The sequence below is a fragment of the Phaethon aethereus genome (genome assembly GCF_964289735.1).
Source record: "Phaethon aethereus genome assembly, chromosome: Z".
Classification (NCBI taxonomy): domain Eukaryota; kingdom Metazoa; phylum Chordata; class Aves; order Phaethontiformes; family Phaethontidae; genus Phaethon; species Phaethon aethereus.
Genome location: NC_138577.1, coordinates 10,637,855 through 10,653,846, shown reverse-complemented (window position 1 = coordinate 10,653,846; position 15,992 = coordinate 10,637,855). Strand labels below are relative to the sequence as shown.

General features: G+C 51.0%; 1 protein-coding gene across 1 annotated transcript in view; it reads left to right on the top strand.

Moving 5' to 3' along the window:
• The window catches only part of NOL6 (nucleolar protein 6), a gene marked incomplete at both ends in the record, with an annotated part of 28,475 nt that extends 21,919 nt beyond the window's left edge, over positions 1 to 6,556 (top strand). The window contains 2 exons of the mRNA XM_082013733.1: positions 5,087 to 5,188; positions 6,407 to 6,556. Coding sequence (XP_081869859.1) covers positions 5,087 to 5,188; positions 6,407 to 6,556 — 252 coding nt within the window. The remainder of the gene's footprint in view (positions 1 to 5,086; positions 5,189 to 6,406) is intronic.
• Between the last annotated feature and the right edge of the window lie 9,436 nt (positions 6,557 to 15,992).

The following is a 15,992-nucleotide window of genomic DNA, read 5'->3' as shown; positions in this document are numbered from 1 at the left end:
GAAAATGAAAGGAGGGGAGGTGTTCAGTCCTGACTGCTTTAATTTTTCCTGTTCCAAGGAGATAGGCTGCAGGAGCTGGTCTGGTCAAGTTGCTCTGGTGCCTGGGAGGCTCTGGGTAGAGATGAAAGGCTGATCATGGGATTCGGACAGCAAATTCTTCAATTCCAGGACAGATCTGATAGAAAAGGCCTGTTCTGGGAGTCTGTCCAGATGAGAAGGCTTTGTAGACAGATGTTTTTGAGGTAAAGCAGGTGCCAGTCATCCTGCAGAGAGGGCTTCCCTGGAGCTTCCGCCCATCATCAATCTCCCTGGAGCCTATGTTCTCAAGCACCTCAGTGAGCAAACCCTGGGCCTGGTCTGAATGGGGATTCTCCAGCAAGGCTAAATTAAGTTTAAGGGTCTTAAATGGGGCTCCTGTGAGATTTCTGTCGTGACTGCTGGTCTGTGTTGTGGTGGCTGTCAAGCTGGAGAACCCTCAGCCGTTTGCTCGGCACATTGCGTGGGAAGGCTCCATCAGTGCAGGTTTTAGTCCAGGGTGGCTTAGCTGTCCTTGAGCTCAAGGGGCAATCTTTCTCCCCACATCCAGTGGGTCCTGTGGATATACTTGCCATGCACATCTGCATGCATTCAGGAGCTCACGAAGCCCAAAGGCTCTGGTCACCTTTCTGGGGTCCAGAGCTGTTCTGTCATGGTAGGAGAAATTGGATGAAGCTGCCTGTGCCATGTCTATAGTGGCTGTTTAAAAGTCCTAACATTTCTTACTAGATCTTTGGTCTCAGTGGGTGACTGAATGTGAAGCGCTCCCTTTCACTGAGATTTAGCTTTCTCTGGCTGCACATGTCTATCAGAGCTCATGGCAGAGGAGCTGCCCATCTTGTACATGGAATATCTTTCCTGTGCAGATGAGCAGAAAAATGTTTCCTACTTTATTGTAAACATTCTTTCCTCTAAAGCAATGTTTTGCATTTCTTGCACCTTCAGACAAGACTTATCTAGAAGACTTACAGCCCTTTACTTTCCTCCTTCCGCAGTGTAAGAATGTGTATCTTGCTGCTGCATGCTAGGAAAGAATTAATGATATTAAAAGTTCTCTGTCTCTTACAATATATATGCTGTGGTTATTGGAGGTAGCTGGAACTGGTGAAATCTTTTCAGGTCAGACTGCTCCTTTCCTGTTTTGACTGACAGGCCTGACTCCTCCCATGGAGACTTCTAGACAGGCAGAAACAAACTGAAAAAGCTCTGTGGGCTCTCACAGCATGGAGGAAACCTTCCGGTCTGGATCTGTGCCCTTAGAGGGGCAGAACGGGTAGGAAATTCCCTGCTTTTATGACTTCAGAGCAGCTACATGACCGTTAGCCTAGTACCCAGGGTTAAGGGTGGATGCACACAGGCATGCATGTGCATATCGAGGCATCACTCTGTGGGTGAGCTCAGAGGGTACCTGTGGCTATATTTCTCCTGTGTTGGTAATGCCTTCCTAAAGGTCTGCCTTGGATTCATCCCATAGAAAGTGACTGAAGACCTTCATCACAGATGGTTTGGAGGACTGGTGGATGAGGCATGTTTGCTAATGCAGCCAGGAGAACATGGGTGGCTTTTTTACTTACCATATTTCTTTGCCGCTGCCCCAAACCCCTGGGAAAAGGATGTGCCTGTGACTGTGGTGAGGCACTCATCAGTTTGGGTAAAAACTTGGAAAAGTCTGGGTAGTTTGAAATACCTTCTACCTACCACGTGAATCCCAAAACCAACACACAGGTTTCTTTTCTCCTTTAAAACCACTCTGACACAGAAGTAACCCCAGCCTGGTTTTCTTGACAGTGCCTCTTGCTCTGTCTGTATCATGTAATCTGAGAGCATCAGGGCAGGTCACAATAGGATGACAAGGACCTTAAAGTGTTAATCACAAACATAGTCATTTGTTGGGAGTAAGTAGCTTTAATGTGGTTTTATGTAGATTCCTTGCTGAGAGCACTTGAAGTGTTCTAAGCACTGAGCAAATGTTGATTGATACATTTGTCACTTGAACTGCCTCGCACCAGGAAGAGCTGCTGGGCACATTTTGGGTGCAGAGACCTCCCAAAGTGGCTCCTCCTTTTCTAGCAGTTCTGATGCAATCAGACCAATCTCTGGGTGTAAGCAGGAGCAGTGAAAATATGGGTGGATAAATGGTTAGGTCAAAAAAACCCACCCCTAAACAACAATGTAGTTGCTTAACTAGCAATGAGCACTTACCTCATTGCAAAATCCATGTTTCAGCCTGAGCTGCTTAATCCAGTAATCCCATTTTAGATCAGGGTATTGTTTTACTTGCCACCTTCTTCCATCCTTTCATTTGAACAACCCAGATGCCTCCTTGCAGACCTTGAGCTAACCTTCCAGGAACCATGTACCCCTTCCCCACACCATTAGGCTTCTCCAGATCACAGCCCCAAGCTTGCAGGTCCCCCGTGCCTCGGCAAGATGGGAACCAGCTGTAAGTTTTGCTGATGGCAGGGGATCCTCCTGAGCAGGGAGAGCTTTCCCTGGGCCTTTAAAGCTGAATTGCAACCAAAGATTAGGGCAGCTTGAGAGGAGAGTAGGGGTTCAAATACACACCCTGCCTTTTCTCCCTTTTCTCCTAAACTTTCCCTTGAAAAAGGTGCTTGCAGGTTCAGGCAAGCCCAGTGGCACTGGGCATGGAACATGGGATGTGGAAAGGGAGGTGAACTCTGTTTGCTTTTACTCCCCAAGCCTCTGTACAAACAGAAGTGCGGTGACTAATACACCAGACCCTTTTAATGCTGCAGTTTCCCAAGTAGTCGAATGTGCATCTGTGTAGATGGGTGGAGGCGGCCCAAGCGCTGTCATGTGGGCGATCCTGGGAGCAGCACAAGTGCAGAAGCTGGCCCTTTGCTGTGATTTTGAGTGCCATCCTTTTAACATCTACCCTCTGCTCTCTGGATAAAAGGTGCCCCTCTGCTCTCTGCTTTCTGGATAAAAGGTGCTGGGTATGAGGCCAAGCAATGGTTTTATTAGAAAATGAGCTGAGGCTGGGAAGGCTCCTTTCCTGCAAATGCTCCTGTCTCTTGTCCAGCAAGACATGCCTGTAAAAAGATAACCTTTCTTGCAGGGAGCATCACGTGGCACTGAAGACCTCACCCTGTAGAGTAGTGGTGCTTTTTCAGGTTCTTAAATGCTCTGCTCCCCTCTAGTTCAGAAAGCTGGATGTTGGTGGTCAGTGTGCTGTGAGCTTTCTTGCCCTTTGTTGAGCTTTCCCTCCTTCCTGCTGTTTGCCTTTCAGCAAAAGGAGGAGTGTTCCCTGTTGACTGGGCGCTGAGCATAACTCATTGCTTTCAGATGAGAAACACCAGAGCGGGTTGCCTCTTTCTCGGTGTATTTTTAGATAGTGGTTTTTCAAGCCAGTGTGGTGAGATATTGCCTTGACCAGCCTTGCCCCCATGAAGATCCCATGAAGTGGCATGAACTGGCAGGTCTTGGGATCTTCCTAGCTTGATGGCCTAATTGTGTTGCCGTCTGTTTATGATACTTCAAATCTGAACTCATAAATTTGGCTCTGAAGGTTGCAGACTACAACAACCCTCCCCACTTATTAGGTCTTTACTCTTAAAATGCCACCCCACCCTTTGGGTTCCCTGGTAATACCAACCCGATCTATGTTTTTTTCCCCCTACTGCAATCCTGTTACAAGACCCCTTCCAAGCTTGCCTTTGATGTTGATTTTCTTTTCATGTACGTCCTCGTGAAAAGCTCATGATACAATGATGCCAGCAGAGACATCTCTTTGTAAGAGTGTGGCTGAGTTGCAGCTGCGGAAACTAAGGGGCTGGAGGAGAAGAATGAAGAGGGAGCAAAGGGTCTGTATTTCTTGCAGTAGGTTGCCCCAAAACTGGTGAGGCTGAGTGTGGAAACTTGTCCTGTACTGATGCTGAAGGCTGTTTGCTCTTGCCTGGTAAACATGTGCCATTGCTTGATGTTAATCACCAAGATGAACAAGTGTCAGGAAGCAGCTTCTTGGCTGTCTTGCTGAGCTGTGCTCAGGATGCATATCTCCAGGGCCCAGCATGTTGGATGCTGAGCTGTAAGGCCAGACTTTTGGGTTTGAAAAGTGGCTTGCACACAGCGTTGTTTACTTCTGCTGCAATGCTCATCTCCTGCCTTCTTCTAGTGCTGGGAATCCAGCTTGCGTGGGCTTGGGGGAAACCAGACTGTGGACTTCAGTCATCTCTATGCAAGATCTCTTTTTGAACCCTCCTGCCAAGCACCACCAAAGGAGCTACTTATTGACACAGCTGCTGAAACACAGAGGCAAGGTGGACACATTCCTGCAGTGCTGCCATGAAGCATTCCGTCTCTTTGCACCTCACAAGACTTTGTGTTACTTAAAGTTTCCGTTGTTATGTTTCCTTCTGGGACACTGTGCTGATAGCACATGTGGAGTTTGTCCTGGGGAAAGAAGGAACTTTGATACCTTTGTTGCACAGATTGCAGAGCTCGAGATGCTGGCATCCAGCGAAGGATCCTTGACTGGGGTTGTTTTTTGCTGTCATGTAGCGAAATGTATTGTGGCAGGATTGCCTGCTGGGCAGGGCCTGCCTCTTGCCATCTGATGCACCCTGAAGTGTTGGACATGGCTGTTGGAATCTGGGATAGGACAGCTTGATAGTGCCAGATCCAATTTATGGGGGACTGTGGTGAGGAACACTCAGTGGGTTGTCACCTAAGGAGTCCCATGTCTTAAAGCTGGATGCTGATTTCTGGGTGCTCTTGCAGGCCTGTGGGAGCTGGTGGATCATGTTTCTGCTCTCTGGGGCAGCAAGAGATATTCAGTGATGAGATCTGCGTGCAAAACTTGGAGGCAGCGCACTGTATCCATCAAGGCTGGCGGAAAAGAGGCAGCAGGAGGCACGTAGGACTTGTCCATAGGCTGCCAGTTGCTTTTCTTGTTGGGAATCCACTGGATGAGTTGCAGTTTTGGTCCTGGCTGGTGTGGAGCTACTGTGTGTTTCTGTAAGGAGACTGAATCAGGCGTGGGCTCTGGCTTTGGGATGTCTGACACAACCTCTGTTTGCTTTCTACCCAGGAAGCCTTCAGTGATCTCGCCTTGTTCTTCTATGACAAGCATGGTGGGGAGGTGATTGCGGTTTTGTGGAAACCTCTGAGCTTTCAGCCTCAGCCTTTTAAGGTGAGTCAAGAACAGCTTTAAGATTCACGTTACCTTTATGCCCTGAAAGCTTGCAGGGTGCTTTTTTGTGTTGTAATTGCTTTGTCTAACTCTTGTCAGTCCCAAAACCCTTTGAGAAATGGAGTTTATACTTCTGTTCCTTTTTAGAAAGGGTGAAACCAAGACAAGGCTGTCGCCACAGTGCCCTCAGTCATCAGCAGAGCTGAGAAGGGAACATGTGTCCCTGGACAAGCCCCAGTACCGTGATTGTGGGTCAGAACAGAGTTCTCTGTCCCAGGTGCTCTACTCTGGTCCCCTCCTGGGAGATGAGCGGTGCCTTGTGTGTGAAAGACATTTGGTGGGTGCAGCAGGCTGTCCCATTCTCATGGCTTTGGCTGTCTTACTCAGAAATACCCAACCCACAAGAAGCTGTGGTGGCAAGCCTAGGTTCATAGTCCCTAAGTCCTATTGATGTACGGAGATATTTTCCAGCTACACTGCGTGGGCTGGCAAACTCTAGAGGGTGGTTAAGCTAGGTGTGAGGCACGCTGGAGTGATCATGCTGCTTTCTATGAAGTAAAGACGCAAAGAAACCAGTGACTCATGGCTCAGAGTTGGCAGCCCAGGCTCTTCTGCTGTCAGTCTCTGGGTGATTAATCTCCCTTCTCTTTATGGCCAGAGGGCATTGGCCATTCAGCCTGTTGCAGTTGTGAAACGCAGTTGCTCACAGTGGTGAAATGAGAGGAGATGCTTGTGTCTGAGCTGAGGGTGGCTTGATTAAGTTTGAGGGGTGTTTTTACTGGTAGAACCAAGGATCTCTTCCCACTCAAGGTGTTGACAACCAACAACAGAGTCCAGGCAGCTCTTATGTGGGGTCATGGTGTGGTCCCTTTTGCATACCCTGTCTGCTCTGTTTACACAACCTTCTCCATGCACATCCTTTTCCCATGTCCACCATGCCCTGGCTATTGCTCCTCTTCCTTGCGGTCGTTGGACTGTGGCTCTAGGGTAAATCTTAAAAGGGGCTGGAAGGACCACTATTGCTGTTTATTAGCTCTACTAATGAGCAAGGATTGTGTTGAGAAGTGAAGCTTAGAAAATTGAGTGTAGTGGTGAGGCAGGGGTTGGATGTGATGCGGCGAGAGATCAATTTTCTTCTCCTGTTTGGGGCTTGCAGAGGTTGTGAAGCAACTCTGAGTGGATGCTTCCATTTTCGCAACGTATGTGTATGTCCTGCAGGTCTCCAGCATGAAAGGAAGGATGGTGACAACTCTGAACAATGAGCTGGTCTGTGTTCCTAATGTGGAGGCAATTCTGGAGGACTTCGAGGTTTTGGGAGAAGGCCTAGTCAAAAGCGTGGAAGCTCGTACAGAGAAATGGACTATCTGAGGCCACTGAGAAGTGTCAGAGGGACCCGTCCTGAAGCAGCGTTTGTTCACTCTGGGACTGTTCCTTTTTATAAATCAATCCTAGGAAAGGCTTTGGTTTTTTAAAATCACAGAACTGTGTTTTCATCTATTTATCTTTATATGCCTTGTTCAGAAAAGTTATGGGACCTGTTATTGTTTTCAAGAATACAAATGCCTTTTTATTGTGAAGAAAGTATAAAGATGGGATAAAGTTTTTGAAAGTGTTCTTGTTCATTGTAGGAAGCAAAGCTGTCTTCACATGGAAATGTCGAGGCCTGAAAATTCTGGCAGAGTTGTGCATTGGGAAGGCAGTTTCTTAGTTAAATAGAGAGTTCATAGCAGCTGCTGTTATTCCAGTGGTTAGCAAAACCAAAGAAACACTGAGCCATTCAAAAATGACCAGGTTATTCTCCTCTACTCAGCCCCAGTGAGACACATCTGGCATGCTGTGCCCAGTGCTGGGCTCCCCAATAAGAGAGACATGGACACACTGGAGTGGGTCCAATGAAGGATGAGGAAGATAATAGAGGGGTTACAGCCTCTGTCATACAAGGAGAGGTCGCAGGAGCTGAGGTTGTTCAGCTAGGAGAAGAGAAAGCTCAGGGGGATGTTACCAATGTGTATAAACACGTGATGGCCGAGTAGAAAAGATGGAGCCAGGCTCTTCTCAGTCCAGTGGTGGGATGAGACACATAAACTGAAATGCAGGAAATTCTACTTAAAATGCTTTTTTAACCATGAGGGTGGTTGAATACTGGCACAGGCTGCCCAGGGAGGTGGTGGAGTCTCCATCACTGGAGATACTCAGAACTCAGTTGGACATCGTCCTGGGCAGCCTGCTCTAGGTGACCTTACTCTGAGCAGGGGCATTGGATTATTTCTCTTGATCATGGGGACTCCTGATGGAGAAGGAGAGAGAAATAAAAGGGAGCGAATGCACTAGTCCTGTCCCCTCTTCTGATGGAGGCAGTGTGCTGTGTTCCAACAGTAAAGTGTGGGTGAATCACATACAGAGTAAATGAAACAGACTGTCTGGAGACAGCAGATATTGCAGAAACAAAAATCAGGTCAAGATTGGAAAGGCAAGTGGATGTTCGGGCACTTTCATATCTAGTTGTTGCTTGGTAAGGAGCATTTTGGCTGGGATGTTAAATCTGTTCAAGACCTACTGGCCTCTCCAGCTCTTGGGAAGTGGGCCCACGGCTTTGTGGAGGAGATTCACAACTTATTTTTCAAATGTTTTTCTCTGAAAGTGGGCTGTGGCAGAGGTGTGGCATGGGGCTGATCCTGTTTACTTGATGGCCATTTATACAGTGTTTGGAGGCACAGTGTGTCCTATGGGATAGATACACCTGGGCAGCATCCCTTTTTTTGGGATATATCTGCTATATTAAAATCTCAAGAAATTTTCTTCCTTCCCTGTGCCAGTGGCTGAGGGAGGCTGTAGATGAAATCTTTTGCCCATCTGTTTGCAAGAGCTTTTTGAGTACATCTAAACTGAAAACATTTAAAATACTTAGCGGGGAAAACAGATCTCAAACCTAAGAACAAAGCAGCATTTTTTGTTGCTACCATGACCCCTGCGGCCTAAGGAGCTGCTGACAGGTCCATTGGCAAACGAGATGCAGGCAGTGATTTCGACAGGTTTCAGAAGCAGTGAAGGATTAATTTTTAAGCTTCTCTTTGTTCTATCATCCTTTAGATGTTGGAATCACCCAGTCTGTCTTCGGTGATGACTGTAAGTCTCCTCGGTAGTCAGCCTGCTCTTTGTGCCTGTCTACCTTCACTCCAGATGCGCAGTTTGACATTGGGATCTGGTAAATTTGCCAATAAAACTGTTGGACAATGCTTGAGTTGCTGCAACAGTTGCTTGTGCCAGAGCTCTGCTTGTCCCCTCCATGCCCCATCCTGCCCTTGCTTTTCCCCTTGCTGTATGTTGCGGATGTAAATCGTTTTGGGCTGAGGCCCTCTCCTTGCTGTGTATATGCCTGCTTTTCCCTAGGGCAGAGGCGTGTGCTAGAGTCTGTGTTAGCTCGCAGGTGAGCAGAGCTCCTCCAGCCATGCTGCTGCACCAGGCAGATGGGAAGGTCCTGCTCACCCTTCCCCAGGGCCGTCATGGGGTGTGGCCCCTCACTGGCTTATTCCCTGCCTGGCAGTATTTATGGAGAGGTGGTCTCTGCTTTTGCAGCTGAGCAGTGCTGTAATCCCCACTGCCCTGTCCTACCCAGTTCTCATGGCAGGGTAGCTTGTGAGGTATGCGAAGGGCATACTCTGTAGGGGTACTCCTGCAGCAGCTCTGTTTTTATCTACTTTTATGCTTTTGGACTCTTCTCTGCTCCTCCATCCTTGGGTAAAACATTGCCATTTGCAGCTTGCGGCAAAGTGTTGGGCAGTGTCCAGGCTAGCCTTCTGCAAAAGTAACGATACCAAGTTAACTGATGATAAACGAACTCACTCGTAACCAAACACTCACACAAGTACCAACCTGCTAATGTTTCACAAGGTAAGGCCACTATGCTCAGCAGCCAGATGTGAGCCGAGGTCAGGCCTGTGCTGCAGATGTTTGCTGCTGTAAAGGTCTGTTTTGGTGACAGATAATGGTATGAAATAAATGCATTTAAGACTGGCAAAAGTGACCACTGCTCACCCAGCTTATGTCACCTGGAGCGTATACATCTGTGTCGGCAAAAGTTACCCAAATAACACATTATCCCAGCTGTGCTTCCCATGCTTTTCACGTTGCCTAAGCCTTGGTTGATCCATGGGTTCCTGCCTCCTCTTTCCGAGGAAGATTAGCTCCTCAGTGCCCTTAATCCTCCAGTATCCAAATGTTTAAAAGCACCTTTGAGCCATTCTGGAAACCTTATTTGTATGGTGTTGCAAATTCTGTGTCATGTTTTATCATCTGCTAAATAAGACACCTGTTGCCAATGTGGGTGGACAAAATCACCTTGAAATTTAGCTGGAAAGCCTGGCGATGCTCTTAGGGAGTGGGTGTTGGTGCTCTCTGACTTTTTGAGCAACAGTTGGTACCTAAAGCAAAATGCACAGCAGCTCTGCCTCAGGAGCAGAGGGTCCCTGTGCCTCTAACGGGTCTGGAAAGGCAGGAGTCAAAGGAAAGGGGTGTCTCGGGTACTTAAGAGGACAGGTGACGTCTCCATTGCAAACTTTATCTCTGTTGCCCAATTTACTGCTCTTGGTGTGCTGTGACTAATTTCTATTGTGAAAGCTGGGGTAGGGCCCGGGTTATTCAGAGCACGCTTGTTTGACAACCTGTGCTGGGTTTCCACTTCCAGAGCAGCGAGTGGGTGCTCGCTTGCTTGCAGGTGTTTACTTAGCTGTGGTCCCAGCCATAAACAAGAGCTGTTCAAACACAGAGCTGACCTGGAGAGCCCATGCCTTGTCATGTCGCAAGAGGCAGGACAAGGGGAAAGGGAGGGAAGTGCTGGAGCTGAGGCGATAGCAACAGGATTTGAAGTGTTGCCACCGCTCTGGACGCGTAGGTCTTGATACCACATTGATTTTGTAGAGAGATAGGAGACCTCTGAAGATCTTTACAGTGAGTCTCCCATGCAAGGGGGGTGAACACAAATGGGGAGGTGTTTCCAAATGCAAGGCTGGGCTGGAGGGATGTTGATACGCTTAGCAGGTGGATGGAGTCAGCCAAGACAGGGGTCAACAGTATCTGCTTTCTAGCAGACCTTCCCACAAGTTGGTGTGTCCTTCTGGGCCTTTTCCTGAGCCACTCTTGGGCAGCTCTCCCCTGAAAGGGTCAGCTTGTGCTTTGCAAGGATGTTCTCTGAAAAAGGGGTTGTTGGGAGGCAGCTGGTGCTGGCTCAGGAGAGGGGGGGTTGGTGGATGGAGCCTTTCTTTTACCACCAGAACGCTGCTTGCTAGGTGCCCTTGAGAGTTTTGCATGGCAATCGCAGGGTTATGAAATGAAGCTGGGGAAACAAGTTGATGAAACACAGTTGGGACGATGGGAAGATCAGAGCAGGATGAGCGCTGTGGGGTTTGCCTGCCTGCTGAACAGTTCACCAAGATCTTTTTGGAGGTGCTCTGGGGTCTCCATGGCTGTCTAGTTTCAGGCTGACTCCCTGAATGCAAGAAGCATATGTTTCCTGGAAATAAAGGTATTTGTAGCAAACATTTTGTTGGGGCACCCACAACAACTGGTCATTTTTGAAAACCCTTAGGCCAAATTTCCATGGCTGGCTTGGGAAGGAGCGGTTGCCAGTTTTTTGGCACAGAAAGTGAATATCCTCCCCTAGTTTGCGATTCCCACAGCAGCCTTGTCGCTTGTGGGAACTCCCCATCCTGGGGGGTGGCTTGTTTGCTGGGGTTTCTGTGATCAGGAAAATGCTCTGGACCTGAAGTGGTTTTTCCTGGCCAAGGCAGCAGCTTGCTGGAAGCAGCAGTAGGGAAGCAGGTGGCAGCTTTTGATGCATGTGGTCTCCTCAGAAAGGCAGAGTGTCAAGGGATGAGGGTGACGCTTACCAAGTGCAGGGTGCACACAGGGAAGGAAAAATCAAAAGGTTGGGGGGTGGGGGGATTGAAAAATGAGAGAAATGTGATCTGTAAAGGGTCTGGGGAAGAGATGCTGGTTGCTGGCACCCCAGGGCTGTGCTGGGGGAGCAGGGGGAAACTGCAAGTTGCTCAAACCATATGAACCTTGGCTGGCGCAAAGATGTAGCTTCTGGTGCTGTGAAGCCTTTTCACCAAACCCAACTGCTTAAAGGCTCAAGCAGCCATGAGGGGAAAAATAAGCATCGGCCACGAGCGTGGTGTGGAGGTGCTGCGTGGCTGGTGATGCCATGGTGGGCTCTTGCAGAGGAATGAACTGGGGATGCATCAAGGATCAATACGTTTCCCTGCTGTCCTGCTGAGTGTTGTGACCAGGTTCAGCAAACTCGCTGCCTCCCACCAGAGAGCAAGAGCAGGGGGATCTGCTCCTCAGAGCTTTGTTTGCGGCCATTAACGAAGGTGCTGGTGGCCTGTGTTTGCCATGAGCTGGCACGGAAACCCTCGTGCCTTGTGCTGATGGCTCCTGCACTGCTGAAGGTACCAGACAGACTGTTCCTGTTTGTGTTGCTTCTGGATGTGCCTGGAAAGGCTGAGGGAGGTGCCAGCAAAGGGTATGACAGGAGCCTCAACGTGTGTTGATTTATTAGCTGGAGTCTCTCCCTTTTGGCTAAGTCTCTTGTTGTTTCCATGCATATTAAAATGTTAAGGATTGCAGTGTTTGGGAGGAAAACTGCAGCTGTGGCTCTGCCAGGCTGCGAGTTTGTAGCTCGCTGGCTCTTCCCTACCAAAACTTGTGGGAGCTGAGCTTGGTTTTGCTGAAGGTTGAGCTGCCTCGAGTTAAGGGTGAGACTTTGATCGTGGGCTGGAGATGCTGCCACAGGGTAACCATGTTCCTCTGCATGCTTGGAGACCCTGGTGGTGTTACAAGGTGAGGGATGAGAGGCATCTTATTACTGGTGGGCAGCCAGCTCCCTAGTGACACCAGGGAGCAGCAGACCCCCTCCTGGGCGAGGACCTCCCCCAGACCGAAGGCAGAGTGGAGGGGGCAGGTGGGTGGCTTTCCTCCATCCAGTGGGATCCGGGCTCACGGGCAGGACCGCCCGGTATGAGGGGCGTCCCGCAGTGTGGGGCCGCACCAGCTCTCGCTCTTGGGTCTTGTCGGTGGGGATCAGCTTTGCTAAAGGCTCAGCCGGGTGGAACAGTGGGCAACCGAATCCCAGGCTCCCTCCCACGCCAACCTGGGGCTGTGGAAGGGTAACCCTCCTCCGGAGGCCGGGGTGCCAGGACCTCGTCCCTTCTTCCCCTGGCAGCCCCACCCCAAGGACCTTTCCTTTCCCCTATGTCTGTCAAAACAGACCCCTGTGCCCCTCCCTTGCATGGATGCAGGGCAACATATTGCCCTGACTTATACCTGCCCTATACCTTCTATTTTCCTTCACTTCTTCAGGGTACCTGTTGTGGGATGGTGAGGTGTTGGGGAACCACAGGCCCTACCCTGGCACAGGTAGCTGGGGGACCAGTGGCCCATGCCATATTGTCACCAGCCGGTAGCAAAGAGCAGGGGCTCCTGGTCTTCATCCCTGCAGCTCCTGCCCCGGCCCCTTCCGACCCAGCCAAAAGCAATTCCCCGGGTGAGTAATACTCGCAGCTCCTGCCCCGTGATGGTGATGTTTTTCGTCAGGAGCTGCAATTTTTTTAGTGCCAGCGATCTGCCGCAGCCCATCGTGGAGAGGCAGTGAGATCCTTTCCCTGCCCTGAAGCACCGACAGTTGGAGGGAGGCGGGATGAGACATGGAGGGTGTGAGCCGCAGCTTGGGGGGAGCAAGGGGTCCCGGGCAAGGATGGGGTGGTACATCACAGCTGTGGGTCCTACTGTGGCAGAAAAGCCCTGGAATGACCCCAAAAATGGGGGAAGCCTGTCCCTGTCATCCGAGGCAGGAGGGTTCATCTGGGCTCTGCAGAGTCCCAGCCCAGCTCCTTTTCTTGCCCGTGCTGGCTCGCGGTGAGATGGACTTGCAGGACCCCTTCTCCTGCCGTGGGCATGGACCTTGTCTCAGGCCTCCACAAAACCATCCAAAACTGTGTTTAGTATCCCTGCTCGCCCCAGCAAGGTGCTGTGCTTCCCAGGGTGGGATCGCAGCACTGATGGTGCTGCCGTGCTGGGGAAAAGCAGTGGCAGGGACCAAATCCGTCAGCTCCCCCGCACGGCTGCGCTCTTTGCCCCCTGTATGCGAAAAGCGCTGGAAAATGCCTTACAACCACGGTCTGGCGGTGCAGGGACGCAACTGCGTTATCTTCCCGTCTCAGCTGGCTGCTGTGAGGCTTGTGGAGGTGACGGGGCAAGTCCTTGGTAGGGCCGGGAGCAGGGACGTGGCTCCAGCTGCTCTTAGCCCCTCTTCTGAGGAGGAGCTGACGCTGCCTCGGGGCTTCGGAGGCTGGGAAGAGCACTGCAGCATCTCACAAATAGCTTGTTCCCGAGCAGGAAAGGATTTCCACACGCCTGCCGCTGTGCCTGAAGAGTAACATTCAAAGCTGCCAAGAGGGTTTTCTTCCAAGGGGTGCAGGACTGCCGGTGCTCGGGAGTCATCCAAGATAAACTATCAGCCCTACTGCACTTCTGCGAGGCCCCTCCTGCAGCCCCGGGTGTCGGCGTGCCGCCGTGGGGCAGCTCCGTGGACGTGGGACGCTGTGAAGCTGCTGTCCCTCCTGCAACAAGAGCAGAAGGACCCTGCCTGAGCAGAGGGCCTTCCCCTGCAAGGCGGTCACCCCTGGAAATACAGGGTGGGCTGGCTGCGGTTTTGCAGGGGGGAAGATTTATTTGGTAGTGGGGGAGGAGGAGATGGTGCTTAGCAGCGAGCAGCCCTGCATCCACAAGCTGCAGTCTTTCGGTGATGCAGGAGAAGAGATGGAGGGGCTGGGTGCCTCTCTGGGCTTGCAGCTCCTGCTGGCAATGCCACCAGTGGGGGGAGAGAGTGGGCAGCATGGAGGTGCCCCAGGGCCCGTCAGGCAGCACGGGCATCGCAGCAGCTCAGGCTGGTGGTGGAGGGGCACGTGGGCTGCCCGTCCAGGTCCCAGCTGGGTGTTGTGGGTTGCAAGCCAGGTGCCACCCCCGTGCACCTCTGCTGCGTCCTTGGTGCAAGCTGGAGAGGGCTGGGCTGCCTCGTGCCACCTTACGGAGAGCGAGCTGAAATCTGGGACCTGCGGGCTGCTGGGGCACCCCGTTATCGCAGGTGTGGGGTGTACCAACTCCCCTCCACCTCCTGAACCAGCCCGACTCCTCCAGCCTTGGAGGGTCCAGGAGGCCATCTGTGCTCCCAGCCCTCAGCCTGGTCTGCTGGTGCTGCCTGGGCCGTGTCCCGCAGTGGTGGATGGCTCTGGCTGCGGAGGGTGACACTGAAACCTGGCGTCGAAACTCGGCCAAAGGACTTACGTGTCTTGAGTTTCATCTGAAACCACAACATTGTTGGTTGGTTTCTGTGCAAAGCTCAGCAACCTCCTTCTGGCTTGTGCCAGAAAAACTTTATTTATTAGTACTAGTTTTTCTTCAGGAATTTTGTCTGGGCCATGTGAACTGGCAGGCATCGCTCGGGCTGGGATTTACAGCTTGAAGCAGTACCCCTGGGGTGAATGGGTCTTGGTGTGATCCAGGGCAGACCTCGGCCGTGCCGGCACAGCTGCTGCAGCCCTTGGGAAGGTCTTGCTCTCCTGGAAAAAAACTCAGCAGCCTCCATTGGGAGCTGCAAGAGACAGCAAAGGTGAGTTCACTTCTAGAGCAGCCATTCAGGGCTCCTGAGAGGAGAAAACTGTTTTGCTTGTCCCTGAATTGCTGGGGTTTGAGCAGCTCCGATGAGGAGCTCAGCGTGCACAGCAGGAGTGTTGCAACATGCTGGTGCCAGGGGAGCCGAGGTCTGCTTGGGGATCACCCCCACCAAGTTATCAAGAAGACACAGATCCCAGCCATGTCTTTTTTTTGTATTGTGTGTATTGCCAACAAAAATACCTAACATGGGAGTGGGGGGCATATATGTAGCATCAAAAGGAGCGTAGAGTTTGCACTGCCCTCTGATTTGCCCAAGCTGCCTTCTGCAGCGTACCCATCTCCAGTTAAACCCTTGGGCTTCAGGTTACTTTTGCACTGCCTGCTATGACAGCCTGAACCTGTGTTACCCCAAAAAAGGTCTGCAAAACGCTGAGAGGAGAACCCCCTGCATGAGCTGTGCCCATTCTGCTCAAGCCCATGTGTCTACTTGGTTGGTGAAGCTGCTGGGAGGGCTGGAGGTCATCACCTACCTTCCCATTGGCCTTCTACTGGGGCTGGGTGACCACCGTTGGGTCCTGGGGTGGGAACAGAGAGGCCCTAGATGGGCTCCTGAGTTCTGTATGTCTCCAAGCACTGTCATTCCGAATGCTGCTTCTGCACCCTGTCACATCTCCTGGGACACAAGGGGAGGGGCTCGGAAGGGCAAAGCAGGTAGAAACTTCTCATGCTGTTCTCTCTGCATCAGCACAAAGGACACAGGCTGCTCTGAGGGTAGGTTTGGATTTAGTCTTTCCAGTGTGAGTGTGGCAGTAGTGTGAGAAGTTCCTGTATCTTTAATCCACCTGGGATTTTAGCAGTAACACCTCCAAGGAGTGGTCTCCAGCAGATGGTTGGATGCTGCATGTGCTCTCTATGTGCAAGTTAAGTCCTGGCTCTGCAGTGAGGTTTGCCCTGACACCATTAATCTGGGACTTCAAAGGGATGTTGCTGAATGTCACTCAAGACACTCAGCTGGGGACTACATATCAGCTGTGCCATGGTGTTTGCTCCTCTTGGGAGCTGAACTTTGGCTTGTGCAGTCCCTGGGGGCTGTGTGTCTCTTATCCTACAGGAGATGCTCCTCTGGCATGAA